This window comes from Dipodomys merriami, unplaced genomic scaffold (assembly GCF_024711535.1).
Source record: "Dipodomys merriami isolate MVZ:Mamm:240054 unplaced genomic scaffold, mDipMer1.0.p SCAF_28, whole genome shotgun sequence".
Lineage (NCBI taxonomy): Eukaryota > Metazoa > Chordata > Mammalia > Rodentia > Heteromyidae > Dipodomys > Dipodomys merriami.
Window position 1 is genome coordinate 13,144,732 of NW_027204270.1, and position 20,204 is coordinate 13,164,935.

At 46.7% G+C, this 20,204-nt stretch overlaps 1 protein-coding gene across 1 annotated transcript; it reads right to left on the reverse strand.

Moving 5' to 3' along the window:
• Positions 1-1,273: 1,273 nt before the first annotated feature.
• Positions 1,274-19,814, reverse strand: Tmem50a (transmembrane protein 50A). Its single transcript, XM_070037608.1, has 7 exons — positions 19,679-19,814; positions 15,748-15,920; positions 12,364-12,476; positions 10,233-10,300; positions 7,429-7,521; positions 3,822-3,882; positions 1,274-1,592 (listed from the first exon to the last, which is right to left on the reverse strand). Exons 2-7 carry the CDS (start codon positions 15,838-15,840, stop codon positions 1,547-1,549), a joined length of 474 nt encoding a protein of 157 aa, XP_069893709.1. The 5' UTR covers positions 15,841-15,920; positions 19,679-19,814; the 3' UTR covers positions 1,274-1,546.
• Positions 19,815-20,204: the final 390 nt, after the last annotated feature.

Consider the following 20,204-nt stretch of genomic DNA (forward strand, 5'->3'; position numbering starts at 1 on the left):
AAGGCCCTGGGTTTGATTCCTCAGCACCACGTAAGCAAAAAGAAAAAGCCGGAAGTGGCGCTGTGGCTCAAGTGGTAGAGCGCTAGCCTTGAGCTGAAGAGCTGAGGGACAGCGCCCAGGCCCAGAGTTCAGGCCCCACGACCGGACCCAAAAAAAAAAAAAAAAAAGAGGCAACAACTTACTGAACTGGACACAGTGAAAATTGTAGCTTCTGATGGCAAAAATAGTGGCTCTCACACTAAATGAACAGAAAAAAACTGGCTTAAAAAAAAAAAAACCCTCCACCTGTCTTTGAAAAGAAGCATAGAAGAGATTTTTTTTTCTTCACAAAATTGATTCTAGCATTGCAAAAATGACTATCAATCAAAATACAACAGAAAGAACCTTGCAATTCCATGTTCTCTTATATTGCTTTTAATGATCAGCATGAAAAAGAACTTTTTATTATGAGCCAGTACTGGAACTTGAATTCAGGGCCTCTCGGGTTTTTTTTTTCTTTCACTCAAGGCTGGCACTCTACCACTTGAGCCACACCTCTATTCAAGCTTTTTGCTCACTAACTGGGGATACGCTTCATGGACTTTCCTGCCTAGGCTGGCTTCAAGCCATGATCCTTATATCTCATCCTCTTAAGTAGCTAGGATTAACTAGGATAACTTTTTGAAATAACAAATCAAATGTCTTCCTAAGAATATTTCTTTTTTTTTTTTTTTTTGGTCGGTCGTGGGGCCTGAACTCTGGGCCTGGGCGCTGGCCCTCAGCTCTTCAGCTCAAGGCGAGCACTCTACCACTTGAGCTACAGCGCCACTTCCGGTTTTCTGGTGGTTTATTGGAGAGAGGAGTCTCACGGTCTCTCCTGCCCGGGCTGGCTTTGAACCATGATCCTCAGATCTCAGCCTCCTGAGTAGCTAGGATTACAGGCGTGAGCCACTAGCGCCCAGCTCCTAAGAATATTTCTTAATACACTGATTTTAAAAAAGAAAAGGAAAAAAAAAAAGGAAAAGATGAGACGAGGAGGCAAGGTCCGGTTACCAGCTTCTCTCTCCTGGCATGTTCACACCCCCTTTGGAAAATCTTTAGATGCTACTTTTGTTGAACAGTTTACAGGATTTTGGGTTAAACCAATAAAGTGAATACAGAGAATAAGAAAGACTTCTAAGGAATGCTTATATTTACCATCTGACACTGAAGAGGCCCTGTTAAATGGACGTATTTAATTTTTGGTACGCAAAGCTCTGCAAAGATTGGATGAACACACTAACAGGGCCACTACTCCTTTCATAATTTCCTTTATTTTTACAAAGTACACCATGATAAAAGTTGACAGGCAACTGGTGTGCACGGTCTTTTAGCATTACTGAGGCTGACCAGATGCACCCCAGGATAGACTGTGCTGCTGCTGCTTACAGAGGAAGCTGTCATGATTTAGCATTGCATCCCTAAGCTGAGACGACACTCAGGAACCAGTTTAGAAAATGGCAATAGAAAAACTGCGGTGAGCAGGAAAAAGCCCTGTGCCAGACTGCGTCACCAGATATCCAGGTCCTCATTGCCACAAGTCTTCAGTGCGGCCGAACTTAAACACCAGCCCTCTGTGGATAAAACAAAAAACACCACATGACCAGTCCAGCCAAGAAGTAACTGTACATGAGATTTTAAGAACAGTGGGGAACCAGCTAAGAAGGATAATGAATGGGTTGTGTGGGAAGCATTTGAGGGGCTGTGGACATAGCTCAGTGGTGGAGCACCTGCTTCACACGAGCCAGGCCCTGGCTTGATCCTCAGCACCACAGGCGTGAAGTTAATGCTGGAAAAGCATTTGATGTATCACATCAGGAATGGTCCTCTCTTAGTCCTCCCCTCCTGTGACCAACTAACCAAGCAGCATGTCAAGGCTCGCTTGCTTAGTCCTTTCTGGAGAATGATTAAAGCAGGTGCTCTCGGCTCGTCCCCTCCCCGTGCCACCCTGGAGGCTCTCAGCTGCCTCTGTCCCTGTCACACTGCCTTCCGGCAGCCGCCATTATGGGCAGCTCAAACTCCAAAGATGTCTGGTCCTACTTGAAGCAAAAATTTCAGTGTTACACTTGAGAAGAAATCCTAACATCCCAGCAAGGCCCACCCCCCCTCAAAAAAAAAAAAAAGGGGAAGAAAGAAAGTAAGAAAATACCACAAATAAGAGACATTCATGGATGTTCCTGAACAAGCTGGCTTTGAACCAAGACCTCAGATCTCAGTCCTGAGGTGACAGAATTACAGGCGTGAGCCATCAGCGCCCAGCTACTTCCAGCTTTTTTTTTTTTTTTTTTTTGTCGGCCGTGGGGCTTGAACTCTGGGCCTGGGTGCTGTCCCTCAGCTCTTCAGCTCAAGGCGAGCGCTCTACCACTTGAGCTACAGCGCCACTTCCGGTTTTCTGGTGGTTTATTGGAGATAGGAGTCTCACGGTCTCTCCTGCCCGGGCTGGCTTTGAACCGCGATCCTCAGATCTCAGCCTCCTGAGTAGCTAGGATTACAGGCGTGAGCCACCAGCGCCCAGCTACTTCCAGCTTTTTTATACAAGAGTCTCACAGACTTTTCTTGCCCAGGCTGGCTTCCAACTGTAATTCTCAGATCTCAGACTTCTAAGTAGCTAAGATTATGGGCATGAGCCACTGGTACCTGGCTCATTTCATATTTTTCAAGTACAGTGTTAACAATTCTAATGAAGTGGTGGACGAGAATAAACAAATGAATACCAACTGCAGACTGTCACTAAGGGCAGCTAAAGAATTTCTAGAGTGGCTCCAGTAGATACAAGAAGCTTTTATTGCTTCTTTTGGAGGAATATAGAGACCATATACAACAGATCACATCCTTTAAGAAAAATAGGGCTAGGAATGTAGGTCAAATGGCTGAGTGTTTGGAAGCACAAAGCTCTGGTTACTAGTACTGGCAAAACAAAAAAACTCCCCACCCAGGCATTGGTGGCTCATGCCTGTAATCCTAGCTACTCAGGAGGCTGAGATCTGAGGATCGAGGTTCAAAGCCAGCCCAGGGCAGCAAAGTCCTTGAGACTCTTATCTACAATTAACCACCAGAAAAACCAGAAGTGGAGCTGTGGCTCAAGTGTAGAGTACTTGCCTTGAGCTGAAGAGCTGAGCGACAGTACCCAGGCCCGGGTCATAACAGACCAAAAAAAGAAATTCTAGGCCCCTACACACACACAAAAAAAAACCTGAATTCCCAGCCTCAGACTTCCAGCAACTCAAACCAGCAGACAGCCATTCCTGGCCCTCAGAAATGTCTTCAGGAGATGAGATGAGGAAAGCTGAGAATCAGTGGCTTTGCTTGGCTGGGGAGGGGCCGGCTTCCAGGAAAAGAGAAGCATTAGAGATTACCTGTGGAGGTCTTGTGATCTTACTAGAGCTTTTCCTCCACAACTCAAACCTCACTGGAAAGTTCAAAGGACATCAAGAATTACAAGCTAGAGAGAAAGCAAGGTTTAAGGAAGCTGGTTTTAAAATCTGGCCCTTTCATTAAAAGCCACCTTCAGAGATCCTCACTGAACCAGCATCCTCAGTGTTACATAACTTTGCCTGTATGAATCACAGTTATCACTGAAGGAGATATGGCAATTTTAAAAATTAATGTGCTCAAGATTGGTAACAAACCAATCCATGAATTAAAAATATCCTTCTCAACCTCATTCTTCCTATTTTGTGAAAATAACATGCAGGAAGGACATTAGACAGGGGTAAATTAAGCAACTAAATATAGTACAGCACATAAAAGAAGCTATTGTTAAAATATATATATATAGGATGAAGAATACAAAACCAACTTACCCAAAGAAGATGAAGGCATTCTGGAAAAACACAGCAATGCCAGGATACACTATTTCTTTTTCTGCAAAAATAATTGTAGTATTTAGAAACTTAGGACCTCAAAACATTTAGCTTTAAATATACTAGCAAATGTCAATTCTCCTAACGAGCACAACTGATTTTTCTCTAACTATGGTGGGGTGAGTATGAGATGATGTAATACCAATGGCAGAGCTTAGCGTTAGCTCAGCAGATGGCAGATCCCTTTGTTCATCTAAGGAGTATTTATGGGAGGCACACTGTGGGTTAATACAGTATAGTGTGTGCAGGACACACTACAATTAAAACAGAGAAGGTGTCTGCCCTATTGGAGCTAGCCAGAATGCAGAGTAAGCAAGGAAAGAAAACAAAGAAGGATGGTATAGAAAGTGTAGCAAACATTAGACACGTGGCCAGGAAGACCTCACAGGAAACTGACAGTGAATGAGGGTGGAGAACTCTCAGGACCAGCAGAACAGCAAGTGCAAAGTCCCTGAGGTGGGTATATGCTGCTATAGTGAGGCTGTGTGCAAAACTGAGACCAGAGTACAGATTAGAGAAGGAAAGGGGCAGGCTGGATGTCACTGACGTTTATTCCAGGTGAGATAAAAGGCCTCTGGAGAGTTTTAAGCAGAAAGGTGACACGAGGTGACATACTTTAACAGGTGACATACTTTAACAGCCTCCCCGTAGCCGCTATGCTAAAAGCAGATTATAGCAAGATGGGAGAGGCAGGCAGGCAGGCAGGACATGGCAGTGGACTGGTCTGACAGGACGGCACACTGCTAAGGGACTGGATAGAGGCGGCCAGAGGGTGCCACCTTCCACAGGCCCACACTCCTGAAGGACGGGGTAGGCTTCAGCTAGGCAGGAGAGATGGCCCCAGGACTATCTGGCGCTGGGGCCGGGGAAGAGAGAGAAGGGGGAAGGAGAGTCGCCTGAATTTCCACCATGAGAACTTCCACCATGAGAAGCCGAGAGAGGCCGGAGAACAGAGTGTGGTCCTCTCCTCTCACCTCAGAGCAGCTGTGTGAGTGTGACCAGCACCACCCTGGACCGGTTCAGGCCCTCACCACCGCAGTAAGTAGACATTACCACCCAATGGCTATTCTTAATTTTAATCTAAAAGTAACACTTTATTCAAAAGAGTGCTAACTATGAGCTAAATGACCACATCTCAATACTGACCCAGGCTAACAGGGCTGGCCACACAGGAACCACCTTAGCCCTGGACAGCAGCCCCATAAAGAGGGAGTTTGGATAAGTACACATGAGCTTAGTTGGGGGCTTCTTTACAACCAAGGACTCTCACATCAGAGCCAACACTCAATACCTCCCTTACTATGTTGAAACGGAACTCATAGGTAAAAAATTATTTAACAAAAACTAACTACTACATAGTATAGAAGGGAAGGGACAAAAGGCAGGATTTTATTATATAAAAACAAAACATTAAAAAAAAAAACAATTAGCCAGGCATGGTGTTACACTCCTGAAATCCCAGCACTTGGTAAGGAATCAGAATTCCAAGTCTAACCAAGGCACTTTGGCTCAAGCCTGTAACGCTGCTACTTGGGAGATGGTGGGGGATCGTGGTTCAAGGCCAAGGTAGGCATCATTAAGTGGTTTCATATTTTTCTGAGGTCCTTCAAGATGAAATTTTAGCCAGGAATCTATGCCTTTTCCTATGCTTATGTGAGACAGGCCTGAGATAGTGGATGCAATTAAATATTAACTTTTCTCTAAGAAGATGAGAGAAGTGGGTATGGATGGGTGGCTCCTACTTTCAACCCTCGCTACTCAGGAGGCTGAGATCTGAGAATCTCAGTTCAGAGCCTGTCAGAACAGAGAAACCTACAGACTCTTATCGCCAAATAATTAGCAAAACATCTGGAAATAGAGGCATGGCTCAAGTGGTAGAGTGCCAGCTCTGAGCAAAGCAAAACCTCAGTGAGAACAAGAGACCTTAGTTTAAGCTCCAGTGTTAGTATATACACAAAAAAGGAGAGATGGTTTTATTTTATTTTTTTTTGGGTCTGGTCGTGGGGCCTGAACTCTGGGCCTGGGCGCTGTCACTCAGCTCTTCAGCTCAAGGCTAGTGCTCTACCACTTGAGCCACAGCGCCACTTCCGGCTTTTTTCATTTTGCTTATGTGGTGCTGAGGAATCAAACCCAGGGCCTCAGGCATGCAAGGCAAGCACTCTACCACTGAGCCATCTTCCTAGCCCCGGAGAGATGGTTTTAACTTAATAAATTTCAACTGTAAGCTGGGCTGTATGCCTTTAATCCCATCATGCAAAGAGTGGGGAGAAGGAAGGTCTCAAGTTCTAGGCCAGCCTGGACTAGTAGACCACATAGCAAGAACCTGTCTCAAAAAAACAAAACAAAATAACAACAAAAAAAACAATGGGCTGGGATGTAGCTAGGCGGTAGAATACTTGTTTAGCATATTATATAAGCCCTTTGGTTCAAATCCTAGCCTGGCAAAAAAAAAAAAATCTTCAGCTCTAGGATGTTAAAGCTTAGCATGTATGATGTGGTAGTTACTTTTGACTGTCAACTTCATTGACTTGAGAGATACTTGAGAGATTAGTAAAGCACACCTCTGGGTGTGCCTATGAGGAAGTTAGCACAGACTACTGACTGCTCATAAGGCCTCTTGGCTAATCAATGGCTGAATTCAGTGACAAATTCAAAATATACTGGGAGGTGGTAGAATTGTGAAAGGTGGCACCTGCTTGGGGGAAACAGGTTCAAGGGTACCTTTGAAGGGTCTCTCTTAGCTCTACCCTGCCTGTTATTCCACTCTGCTTCCTGTCCACCATGAGATGAACAACTCTGCTCCTTCCCTTTCCCGCCATGATGCTCTCTGCCTCACCATGGCCTAGCATGAGATGGAGCCCACCAACCATGGACTAAAACCTCTGAAACTGGAGCCAAAACAAATCCCCTTTTTTAATTGTCTCTCAGGTACTGGGACACAAAGAAGAAGGAAAGTGTCACAAATATAGATGCTATTCTGTAAGTCAAAACTTGGGGGAAAAAACAAATTTATTCTGCTTCTGAGATTTTTAGAAGGAAAAGAGAAGCAATATTTTCAGTTGTATTTCCACCTCCCCCACTCCCTCACCTCTGCCCTTCAAGGCTACAGATAGGAAGGAAAAATAGAAGAAGAAAGGAATGCCAAAAGCCTATAAAACAACAGAACCAAACACTGTTGGGGAGAAGGGGCTGGCTAGTAGTGGCCTATCTGTATGAAAAAACAACAAAGCTGGGTGCTGGTGGCTCATACCTGTAATCCTAGCTACACAGGAGGCTGAGATCTGACAATCACAGTTCAAAGCTTCTCCAGGCAACAAAGTTTGTAAGACTCTTATCTCTAATACACTATACTACTCAAAAAAAGCCAGAAGTGGCACTGTGGCTCAAGTGGCAGAGCACTAGCCTCGAGCAAAAGCAACTCAGGCCCTGAGTTGAGGCCCTACCACTCACAAACACACACACAAAAGCAAAATAATAACAACTGGCAAACTTTAAAGACAAATCCCTATATTCCACTAAAATAAATATAACCAGTATTTTCCCTTACCCTTTGCAACATAACCTCCAAAGAGAATCCACATAGATGCAATCAGAGATCCAAAGGCCAACATGAAACCAATGAACAGCCAGATGCGAGCACCTGAAAAGAAAGAACAATTTACCAGACTCGATTCTCATATGGCAATAGTCCATGGAACTCAATTTCCAAAGAATAAAAGCCAAGCAGAAAAACACTAAAGTCTCAAATGAGACCAGTGGGAGATGTGCTAAAGTTCTGCCATCAGTGGAGATGGACTTTTTCTTCTGCCTTAGTCTGTATGCTTGTATGTGTACTTTATTCTAAGTGCATACATACATTTATTCAGTCTGTGTGATTGGACAATCAACTGAAACAATTTTTGTTATTTATGAAGGTGAAGTACATAGACAATCAACTTTTTTTTTTGCCGGTCATGGGGCTTGAACTCTGGGCCTAGGCGCTGTCCTTCAGCTCTTCAGATCAAGGCTAGCACTCTACCACTTGAGCCATAGTGCCACTTCTGGCTTTTTCTGCTTATGTGGTGCTGAGGAATCGAACTCAGGGCCTCATGCATGCTAGGCAAGCACTCTACAACTGAGCTACCTTCTCAGCCCTGACAATCAACTTTTAAATCACTCTTACATAATACTTTTGAAAAATTGTTTTAAAAACTGAAGTCATGGGGCTGGGAAGGTGGCTCAGTGGTAGAGTGCTTGCCTTGCATGCCTGAGGCCCTGGGTTCAATTCCTCAGCACCACATAAGCAAAAAGAAAAAAGCAAGTCATGATGTCACTAATGGCTCACACGTGTGAATCCTAGCTACTCTGGAATCTGAGATCTGAGGATCATGGTTTGAAGCCAGGTAAGGCAGAATATCTATGAGGAGACTTCAATAAACTACCAAAAAAAAAAAAAAAAGCTAAAATAGTGGACCTGAGGCATAAGTGGTAGAATGCTAGCCATGAGCAAAAAAGCTAAGGAACAGTGCCGACCTGAGTTCAAGCCTAAGGACCTGCATGCACACGTGCACACACACAGTTATTCACAGATGTGATAATAAAAATACATAGTTAGCTTAAGATGCTCAAAGCTGTGATAGCTAACAAAATGTCATTAATTTACAGATGTGAAGTTATATTCTAGTCCTAGCTCTACTACCACTGGCTTATTATTACATCCTTTCTTTCAGAGTTTACAGGATTATGACAAAACAGTATTTGCTCCTGTCAGTGTGGGGACCTCTCACTCTTGCTTCGCTTTTTTACTCAAGGCTGGTACTCTACCACTTAAGCTTATGTCCACTTCCAGCTTTTTAATAGTTAACTAGAGGTAAGAATCTCACAGGGCTGGATGTTGGTGGCTCATGCCTGTAATCCTAGCTATTCAGGAGATTGAGATCTGAAGATCATGAGTCAAGGCCAGTCTAACCAAGAAAGTCTGTGAGACTCATGTCCAATTTAAACACCAAAAAGCCAGAAAAAGAGCTGAGGCTCAAGTGATAGAGCACTAGCTTTGAACACGAAAGCACAGGGAGAGTGCCCAGACCTGTGTTTTTAAACCCATGACAGAAAAGAAAGTCTTACAGAATTGTCTACCTACACTGGTTTTGAATCCTGATCCTCAGATCTTAGCCTCTGGAGCAGTTAGGATTACAGGTGTGAGCCACTAGCACCCAGAACCTTTTTCATTTCTAAAAGAAAAGGCTGGGTACCACTGGCTGAACCCTATAATCCTAGCTACTCCAGAGGCTAAGAACTGAGGACAGAGATTTGAAGAGAGACTCTTGTCTCCAATAAACCACCAAAACACCAGATGTGGAGGCTCAAGTAGTACAGGACCAGCCTTGAGCAAAAACACTAAGGAAGGGGGTAAGGCCTCACGTTGAAGCCTCAGTACTGGCACATACACACACAAAAAAGGCATATGATATTTGCCTACCTGGGTTTACTTTTATATGAATGGAATATTGAGGGTCATCATTTCAACTGAAGGAAGTTGTGCCCTCTGCCCTGTATTGTGCCCACCTTGGGCACACAGTCATGGAGTCTAGGGGCTTAGAGTCCCACAGATGAGCAAGAAAGGCCTTTATCAGCCAAACACTGAAATGCAGAACCATGATTTAATCGGCTTTGTGAGGTCAAAGAATTCTGGAGACTTGACCACCACATTGTGAATGTACTTAACACAGTCTTTTTTTTGTGGTTGTGGAGCCTGAATTCTGGGCCTGGGCACTGATCCTCAGCTCTTCAGCTTAAGGCTAGCACTCTACCACTTGAGCCACAGTACCACTTTTACTGCTTTTGTGGTGCTGAGGAATCAAACCCAGGGCCTCATGCATGCAAGGCAAGCGCTCTACCACTGAGCCACCTTCCCTGCCCCTTTAATACAATCTTACTAATTAATACTGAATGGCATATCAGAGTGGTTACGATGGTAAATTTTATGTTACATGTATTGTACCATATTAAAAACAACAACGTCAGATGCAATGTCTTATGCCTGTAATCCTAGTTTTTAGGAGGCTGAGATCAGAAGATCTCAGTTCAAGTCCAGCCCTCTCAAAAAGTTTGTGAGGCCTTATCAACCAATAAAAAGCTGCATATAATATTGTACATTTGTCATCCAGCAGGAAGCATAAATAACTATCTGAAAAATAACTGAAAAAAAATGGCAAGGGTTGTGGCTTAAGTGGTAGAGTGTCAGACTTGAGTGAAAAAGCTAGGGAGAGTACTGTGAATTCAAGTCTCAGTAGCAGCAAACCCCCCCCCAAAAAAAAAAAAAAAGAAAAGAAAAAAGAAAGCACGAGTAGTAAGATGTTTGTACCTACTCACCTGTTTGGCCAAGACAGCCTTCACTGTAACTATCACCCCGGACTTGTCCATTTGATACTGCATTAATCCTGTGTGAATAAAACAAAAAAAATCAGGGTCTCTGATACCAAGAAGCTCCTGTACATGACATTAAATTTCTAGCTGTAGTCAGCTAGATTCTCTAGTCATGAGTCTTAAGAAATCGATTGCATGACCTTGAGTAGGTCCCTTTAATGGGACTTTCTCTAAAGCTGTGCCTGTAGGGAGCAGATGGTGCATGCCTATAATCCTAGCTACTCAGGAGGCTGAGGATGGATGTAGAAAGGTAGCCCACAAAGACAAATCCTTGAGACTCTTCTCTCCAATTAACCAGCAAGAAGCTGAAAGCGGAGATGTGGCTCAAATGCTAGACTTGAGCAAGAAAAGTTAATTGAGAAGTCCTTAGTTGAAGCCCCAGTAATAGCTAAATGAAAAGTAATTTAATTAGCCAGGTGCCAGTGGCTCACATCAATCAATAACCCTAGCTACTCAGAAGACTGAGATCGGAGCATCACAATTCAAAGCCATCCTGGGCAGGAAAGTCCATGAGACTCTTATCTCCAATTAACCACCAAAAAACCGGAAGTGATGCTGTGGATCAAAGTGGTAGAGTGCTAGCCTTGAGCAAAAGAGCTCAGGGATGGTGCCAAGCTCTGAATTCAAGCCTCGTGACTGACAAAAAAAAAAAACTAACAAATAAATTTTATTTATTTAGAGATGTGAAGCTATATGCTGGCTTATTATTAAATCCTTTCAGAGTTTACAGGGTTATGGCAAAGTGTTTCTCCTTGTTCGCGTGCACGCGCCTGCATGCGTGCGTGCGTGCGTGCGTGCGTGTGTGTGTGTGTGTGTGTGTGTGTGTGTGTGTTTTCTAGTGGTTTATTGGAGATAAGCGTCTCATGGACTTTCCTGCCCAGGCTGGCTTTGAACCACAATCCTCAGATCTCAGCCTCCTGAGTAGCTAGGATTACAGGCGTGAGCCACCGGCACCCGGCTTCGTGGCTTCCTTTCTTAACTCACTACAAATCTGATTCTTCATTCACTGTCTCCATCTCTCACTAGAATAGAAATCCCACAATTGCATGGGTCTCATGAACTTAGAATAGAGCCTAGAATACAAAAACTTAAGAAATATGTTGGGGGCCTGGGAAGGTGGCTCAGTGGTAGAGTGCTTGCCTTGCATGCATGAGGCCCTGGGTTTGATTCCTCAGCACCACATAAGCAAAAAGAAAAAAAGCCGGAAGTGGCTCTGTGGCTCAAGTGGTAGAGTGCTAGCCTTGAGCTGAAGAGCTGAGGAACAGCGCCCAGGCCCAGAGTTCAGGCCCACGACTGGACCAAAAAAAAAAAAGAAAGAAAGAAAAAGAAATATGTTAGAAGAATGAATAATTCAGAACTGGGGGCACAGCTCAAGTGGTACAGCACTTGCCTATAGGCAGGAGGCCCTGCGTTCAATACCCAGTAAAACACACACACACATACACACACACACACAACACACACACACACACACACACACACAGACACACACACACACACACACACAGACACACACACACACACACACACACACACACACACACACACACACACATACACACACACACACACACACACACACACACACACACACACACACACGGAATCCCTTCTATAGGGGTAAGGAACTTCTAGCCTGAAAGCAATACAATGCCCATATGCCTATGAAATCGTCTGCTACCTGGCAGAATAAACACATACTTCTCATTTGCTGCCTGAGGCCATCTACTTGTAGCGATAATTTTGCACAGCTCAGAATGATATTATAAATATCTACAAGGCCCTTGGTAGAAAAAAGTTTCCCATGTCTTCCTTAGAGAAAGCACATGATTTTTGTTTGAAGTTCTAACTCTGACAGTACAGAAATCACAAGACAGCCGAGGAAAGCTGGGAGACAAGATGTGAGAGAGGAAAGATGAGAGGAATTCTAGAAAATGGGACCATCACTATTCTCTACCACTAGGAATTAAAATCATGTCCAATACATTGACATCATTTTCCAGAGTTAGTCTTCCAACTGTACATAAAACACTTTTTGCACTTGACTGTGTGTAGGTGGGGTAGGGATGACACTTACATTAAGAAGGCTATGGTGGCTATAACACCACAGGCATGATACGAGTGGTTGAAATCCTTCATGTTGGGATAATTAACAGCTGCATCTATTATGATCCACCAACCTGTGAAAAACTAAAACAAAGGTGATATCAATGAGAAATGATTGCATTGACCTATGTTACTGAAAGGCAAGACATCCAAGTGAGGAGATCCCGTCTAGTGAATTTCAAAACTTCCTCACATGTTTTAGCAGTTTCATGCCCAAAATTTCTGCATGGTTTACTAGCTGAGTAAATCCCAGGTACCTTAATCCTGCTTCAACTATTACTTTATATTATCATAATAAGGTCTTGAATCTCATTTGTGAACTAAAAATAAGTTATAGTATCTCATAGAGAAAGAAAGAAAAATAGGAAAGGACTGAAATTCTGACAGAAAATGCCCTCTGTAGTGCTGTCATAGGCCTCAAGAAAGACACCATTGAAAAACAGGGGAAAAAAATTATTTAAATTAATACAAGGAACTTTATTATTGGTAGACTCTTCCCTACCTTTTTTTTTTTTTTTTTTTTTTGGCCAATCCTGGGGCTTGAACTCAGGGCCTGTGCACTGTCCCTGAGCCTTTTTGTGTTCAAGACTAGCACTCTATCACTTGAGCCACAGCACCACTTCTAGCCTTTTCTGTTTATTTGGTACTGAGGAATTGAACCCAGGGCTTCATGCATGTAAGGTAAGCATTCTACCACTAAGCCACATTCCCAGTTTTTGCTTGTTTTTAATGTTAGTACTGAAGCTTGAACTCAGGGCCAGGGTGCTGTCCCTTAGCTTTTTCATTCAATGCTGACACTCTACCATTTGAGCCATAATCCTACTTCCCTTTCTTTGGTTTTTGGAGACAGTCCAGGCTGGACTCAAACTCCATCCTTCTCTGGGTTAGGAACCATGAGTAACAATGTTGTCAGACACCTTGTATTCATATACTGTTTTGTAGAATGGGAACTTCTTTGTATAATTACTTAAAAATAGGGGCTGGGAAGGTGGCTCAGTGGTAGAGCGCTTGCCTTGCATGCATGAGGCCCTGGGTTCAATTCCTCAGCACCACATAAGCAGAAAAAGCCGTAAGTGGCGCTGTGGCTCAAATGCTAGAGCGCTAGCCTTGAGCTGAAGAGCTGAGGGACAGCGCCCAGGCCCAGAGTTCAGGCCTCACGACCGGCAGAAGAAAAAACAAAACAAAATAACAATAATAATAATAATAATAATAATGTTAAAAAGAATAAAAATAAATATTTCCATAGAAAATAAACTCAAAAAAAAAAAAAAGAAAGAAAAAAGAAACTCCATCCTTCTCCTTAAGTCTCACCAGGGTTGGGGTTATAAGGATATACAGCTCCTGTCTGTCATTGGGAGAATTGTAGCTTATGTTTTGGGTGCTAAAAAGTAACAGCTCTGAACTTGGCACTGGTGGCTCATGCCTGTAATTCTAGCTTCTTAGGGGGCTACAATCTGAGAATCATAGTTTGAAGCCAGTCCAGGCAGGAAAGTCCGTGAGTCTCTTATAACCAATTAACTACCAAAAAAACCCGGAAATGGCATTGTGCTTCAAACTGAAAGAGTGCTAATCTTGAGCAAAAAAGCTCAGGGTAAGCATCCAGGTCCTGAGTTCAAGCCCCACGGCCAACAGAAAGGAGGGAGGGAGGGAGGGAGGGAGGGAGGGAGGGAGGGAGGGAGGGAGGGAGGGAGGGAGGGAGGGAGGGAAGGAGGGAGGGAGGGGAAAAAGAAAGAAAAGAAAAAAGAAAAGAAAAGAAAAAAGAGGAGAGGAGAAAGAGGGGGCTGGGAAGGTGGCTCAGTAGTAGAGTGCTTGCCTTGCACGCATGAGGCCCTGGGTTTGATTCCTCAGTACCACATAAGCAGAAAAAGCCAGAAGTAGTGCTGTGACTCAAGTGGCAAAGCACTAGTCCTGAGCTGAAGAGCTAAGGGACAGTACCCAGGCCTAGAGTTCAGGTCCCATGACTCACTAAAGAAAAGAAAAGAAGGAAGGAAGGAACAGCTCTGTAGTTCTGTTTTTTTCTTTTCTTTTGATGAATTACACTGCAGAGTTTTGATCGCTTCAAGAATGATTTTACTTCAATTCATTCATTTTTGAGATAGGGTCTATTTATTAGCCTAGACTGCTATTGAAGCTCAGACTCTTTTTTTTTTTTTTTTTTTGGGGGGGGGGGTCCAATCGTGGGCCTGAACTCTAGGCCTGGCCGTTGTCCCTCAGCTCTTCAGCTCAAGGCTAGTGCTCTACCACTTGAGCCACAGTGCCACTTCAGGCTTTTTTCTTTTTGCTTATGTGGTGCTGAGGAATCAAACCCAGGGCCTCAGGCATGCAAGGCAATCGCTCTACAAATGAGCCACCTTCCTAGCCCCGCAGCTCAGACTCTTGAGTAGCTAAGATTACAGGTGTGAGCCACTAGTATCCAGTTTGTAAATTACTACTGAGCAATGTACTGACCTTCCTGCTATTTTTCTCATGAGATCAAGAAGAAAGGTAATTTAGGATTACAGAGAAAAGCAATTATATCTGTTATTTTTTTCAATCTTGGATTATTATTGTAATAATTAAGATAATCCATATCATAAGCAAATACATAAAATCCTATATTATGCCTTTTTTTTTTTGACAGTCCTGGGCTTGAACTCAGGGTCTGAGCACTGTTCTTGAGCTTCTTTTGCTTAAGGCTAGCACTCTACCACTTGAGCCACAGCACCACTACCGGCTTTTTCTGTTTATTTGGTACTGAGGAATTGAACCTTGGGCTTCATGCATGCTAGGTAAGCATTCTACCACTAAGCCACATTCTCAGCCCTATTATGCCATTTTTTTAACCATCAGTTACTAGCCTACTAAATCTGCCAAATTTCAAAAGGTGAACAGAACTCCCCATGAACAAAACATTTACTAGGGGCTGGGAAGGTGGCTCAGTGGTAGAGCGTTTGCCTTGCATGCATGAGGCCCTGGGTTCGATTCCTCAGCACCACATAAGCAAAAAGAAAAAAAAAAACTCATCAATTTAGGGGCTGGGAAAGTGGCTCAGTGGTAGAGCGCTTGCCTTGCATGCATGAGGCCCTGGGTTCAATTCCTCAGCACCACATAAGCAAAAAGAAAAAAGCCGGAAGTAGTGCTGTGGCTCAAGTGATAGAGCGCTAACCTTGAGCTGAAGAGCTGAGGGACAGCGCCCAGGCCCAGAGTTCAGGCCCCATGACTGGACCAAAAAAAAAAAAAAAAAAATTTACTAAAATAATCTCAGTAGTTAAAAAGAAAAGAGAAACAATATATTTTTTTAAAAAATCATACAGAATTCAAAGCATATAAAAGACATGGCAAAATAAGGAAGCCCCAAAGGAAGGGCGACACTTACCAGAACCCCCGCAGCAATGGAAGCAATGGTGTTCCGCTTTTCCCCCCAGTCAATGCATTCTGAGCACCGCCAACCTTCTAGAAATCCAGACATGCTTTAGGATCACTTCAAGATAAAACAAGCACAGCCAAATCAAGCCAGAAACTTCTGTTTACTTGCTGTGAAGCAAGTTCCTGGAAAATAACAGTACAGGTATAATTTAATACAAGTGAAGATGCAAATGATTTGTTTTGTTGCCACCAACTAGCTCAGAATACTGATCTAGTTTTTGATGAATCTGCTACATTGTAATTCCAGAAAACCAAATTTGGATTCTTATGAAGTTTCTTAATTTAAGAGATGGTCTTGATATATTTACATAATATTAGGAAAAGTGGGTATCTAATATTGAAAAAAAATCAACTATGGGTTGACTTTTAAAAGCTGTCATCTTTAATATTGCCAAGTGCTTTATTAAAGTGGTTCTTCAAATAACTGAGTGAAATGATTATTGATCCACAAAAGCTCTTCACCATCATTTCAATTCCAGACTAAGTTATTATTTGGTTTTGGTATTTCTAGTCCAGGAGCACTAACAGAGAAGAGGTGATATACTCTGCCTCTAAGTTAGAAACACAGACTTAGAGGAAAAGTACTTATCCTAAAATGTATACATTTTATCACAAGCATGTTTCTTCATACTTAGGTTAAGAAAAGGAAAATGAAACACCAGAAGTGAAAGTGTACCTAAAGTGGCAGGCTTCCAGCCTTGAAAGAAAAAGCCAAGTGAGAATGTCCTGGGGGGAAGGGGGAAGGGGGAAAGAAAAAGGCAGGCATAATCTTAGCTACTTAACTGCTCAGGAAGCTGAGATCTGAGGATCAGGTTCTAAGTCAGCTCAGGGAGTTAAGTCTATGAGATTCTATCTTCAACTAACCACCAAATAACTGAAAGTAGAGCTATAGCCCAAGTAGCAGAACACCAGCTTGAGTGAAAAAGCTAAGGGATGGCTCCCAAGCCCTAAATTAAAGCCCCAGGACTGGCATTAAAAAAAAAAAAAAAAAAAAAAAGCCAGGCACTGGTGGCCTGTAATCCAAGCTACTCAGGAGTCTGAGATCTAAGGATCTCGGTTCAAAGCCAGCTGATGGAAAGAAAGTCCATAAGACTCTTATCACAGATTAACCACCAGAAAACTGGAAGTGGCTTTGTGGCTCAAGTAGTAGAGTGCTTGCCTTGAGTTAACAAGCTCAAGCACAGAGTCCAGCCCCACAGCTGACCAAAACACACACACACACACACACACTACACACACACACACACACACACACACACACACACACACATTGTGCTGTGTTCGAGCATCTGTACTGGTATTAAAACACACATACCCCACAGCCTCCACCACCTCCACATAATTTCCTTTCACTTCCTTAGTTTTCCCTCCTTTAAACTAGCCTTCTGGTGTTTCCCCTCCAGTCCTCTTTTGAGACAGTGGCTTGCTATGTAGCCCTGTTTGGCTCCATCCTACTGCCTTGGCTACTCCAGTGCTGGGATTTAACAAGCCTGTGCCAAGATTCCCAGCCTCTGGTGTTATTTCTCTGTAAAGAACACCAGTCTTGCCGGGCACCAGTAGCTGACACCTATAATCCTAGCTACTCAGGAGGCTGAGATCTGAGGTTCAGGTTCAAAGCCAGCCTGGGTAGGAAAGTCCATGAGACTCTTATCTCCAATTAACCACCCAAAAACCAGAAGTGGCACTGTGGCTCAACTGGTAGAGCACTTCCCTTGAGCTGAAGAGCTTGGGGACAATGCTCAGGCCCAGAGTTCAAGACCCACAACTGACAAATGAAAACAAAAACAAAAAACAAGAACACTAGTCTTATTTTAATATCTCTAGTTCTCATTCTAACAGATGTTTTTAACCCCCCCCCAACACAAAAGAGCTGTACTAAGATCAATACTCATTCAGAGTAAAAATAAATAATAAAGCAAAGATAAATAGTTCACTGTTATTTTTTTGGGGGGGGGGTCAGGTTGTGGGGCCTGAACTCTGGGCCTGGGCGCTGTCCCTCAGCTCTTCAGCTCAAGGCTAATGCTCTACCACTTGAGCCACAGCGCCACTTCCGGCTTTTTTCATTTTGCTGATGTGGTGCTGAGGAATCGAACCCAGGGCCTCAGGAATGCAAGGCAAGCGCTTTACCACTGAGCCATCTTCCCAGCCCCTAGTTCACTGTTATTTAAATTACCATAGCAACTAAGTTGTCTTTAACAACATTCCTACAACCTGAGGGGTGCAGTAACATCTGTATCATCTCTATTTCGGATCACACATGCACACACACACGGCCTGAATTATCAATTGCTAACAATCGAACAAGTTTTTGGACACACTGGTGCAAGCTCATAATCCCGGTATTCAAAAGGATGAGGCAGGAAGATGGGTCCAGCCAAGCCACATAGCCTGACCTGTTTAAAAAAAAAGGAACAAATCCACTCTTAGACAATGCATACCATCTGCGTCTGTCTACAAAGCTATTTCATTGCTAGCAGTTACAGCTGTCCAAAAACCATGACATCCTTAAAAAACGAAAAGACTACTTTCAACCTCCTTTAAAAACTGTATGAAGACAATCATCAGTATTAATGTGCCTTTGGACCAGTTCAATTTGGAAAATCCATTCTCCGGGAGCACAGAAACGGCGGGCCCCGCCCGAATCCATGTTCCTCCGCAGCACGGCGGCTGCCACCCTCCAGCCCAAGGGGCCTCGCAGAGCTCGGGGGCCGGCGGGGAGGGGCGGGGCGGGGGGGGGGCGCGGGGGTTCGGCGGGGCGCGGGGGGGCCGGCGGGGCGCGGGGGGGCCGGCGGGGCGCGGGAGGCCGGCGGGGCGGGGGAGGCGCGGGGGTTCGGCGGGGCGCGGGGGGCCGGCGGGGCGGGGCGCGGGGGGCCGGCGGGGCGCGGGGGGGCCGGCGGGGGAGGCGCGGGGGTTCGGCGGGGCGCGGGGGGCCGGCGGGGCGCGGGGGGGCCGGCGGGGCACGGGGGGGGCCGGCGGGGCGGGGCGGGGGAGGCGCGGGGGTTCGGCGGGGCGCGGGGGGCCGGCGGGGCGCGGGGGGGCCGGCGGGGGAGGCGCGGGGGTTCGGCGGGGTGCGGGGGGCCGGCGGGGCGCAGGGGGGCCGGCGGGGCGCAGGGGGGCCGGCGGGGCGCAGGGGGGCCGGCGGGGCGGGGCGCGGGGGCCGGCGGGGCGCGGGGGGGCAGGCGGGGCGCAGGGGGGCCGGCGGGGCGGGGCGCGGGGGCCGGCGGGGCGCGGGGGGCCGGCGGGGCGCGGGGGGGCCGGCGGGGCACGGGGGGGGGCCGGCGGGGCGGGGCGGGGGAGGCGCGGGGGTTCGGCGGGGCGCGGGGGGCCGGCGGGGCGCGGGGGGCCGGCGGGGCGCGGGGGGGCCGGCGGGGGAGGCGCGGGGGTTCGGCGGGGTGCGGGGGGCCGGCGGGGCGCAGGGGGGCCGGCGGGGCGCAGGGGGGCCGGCGGGGCGCAGGGGGGCCGGCGGGGCGCAGGGGGGCCGGCGGGGCGGGGCGCGGGGGCCGGCGGGGCGCGGGGGGGCAGGCGGGGCGGGGCGCGGGGCCCGGCGGGGCGCGGGGGGCGGGGGGCGGGGGGGCCCGGCGGGGCGCGGGGGCCGGCGGTGAGGACCGCCCGGCTGCTCTCCCTCTCGGGACCGCGGGTTCAGCTCCAAAGGGGCGAAGCTGCTCCGGGATCCTGCGCGGTCCCGGGGTGAGGGCAGGGTGGCCTGCCTCCGGCCCCGCCGGCCCGGGCCGGGGTCGCGCTCTCCCCGCCCGCCGCGGGACCCGGGCGGGCAGTAGGAAGTGGTCAGGAAGGGTCCAGCCCGCCCGTGCAGCTGCCCGCGCCGCGGTCGCCAACCCGCCGGAGAGCCCCGGGTCCAAGCGCTCCCCACCGCGGCCACTTACGTGCGGCCGGGCCGGTGCAGTAGATCCGGACCCACGGTCGCGGCAGCCGGGCTCGCCTCACTTTCCCCCACTTCAGCCAAGAAAACAACCGGAGGCTGCCAGTCGCCCGGATGTAGCAGCTCTGTTCCACGGCTTCCGTCGCGCAGGCGGAGAAGACCCAGGGGGCGGGGCCCGGGAGCCACGCCCACCGCCCCTGCTGGGGGCTCCGGGAGCCGCCCACCGTTCTTGGGAAGTGCTGTGGTTGCGCTCACCTTTCAGGGTGGATGTCAGCGTGTATCAGCCAAGTTCTCGCGAGTGAGGCGTCGGTATTCCTTTATGTTAGGTGGTGAGTTTTCTACGGGTTTTGGTACTGCAGTAGTCTCAAGTGTGGGTGGCAGGTAAAAGAGGCCTACTGAGCTGAGTGCGGGTGGCTCAGGCCTGTAATCCTCGTTACTAAGAAGGCTGAGATCAAGACTGGTTCCAAGCCAGCCCAAGAAAACAAACCCAAGAGACTCTTATCTCCAGTTAACCGGCCAAAAGTTGGAGG

Bases quoted from the DNA above. Each gene is read 5' to 3' on its own strand.
- Tmem50a (XM_070037608.1), bottom strand. From the start codon at position 15,840: ATGTCTGGATTTCTAGAAGGTTGGCGGTGCTCAGAATGCATTGACTGG. The intron at 10,301-12,363 runs GTAAGTGTCATC...TTATTCACACAG, and splicing joins GCCACCATAGCCTTCTTAAT to GATTAATGCAGTATCAAATG. The intron at 1,593-3,821 runs GTAAGTTGGTTT...TTTTATCCACAG, and splicing joins AATGCCTTCATCTTCTTTGG to AGGGCTGGTGTTTAAGTTCG.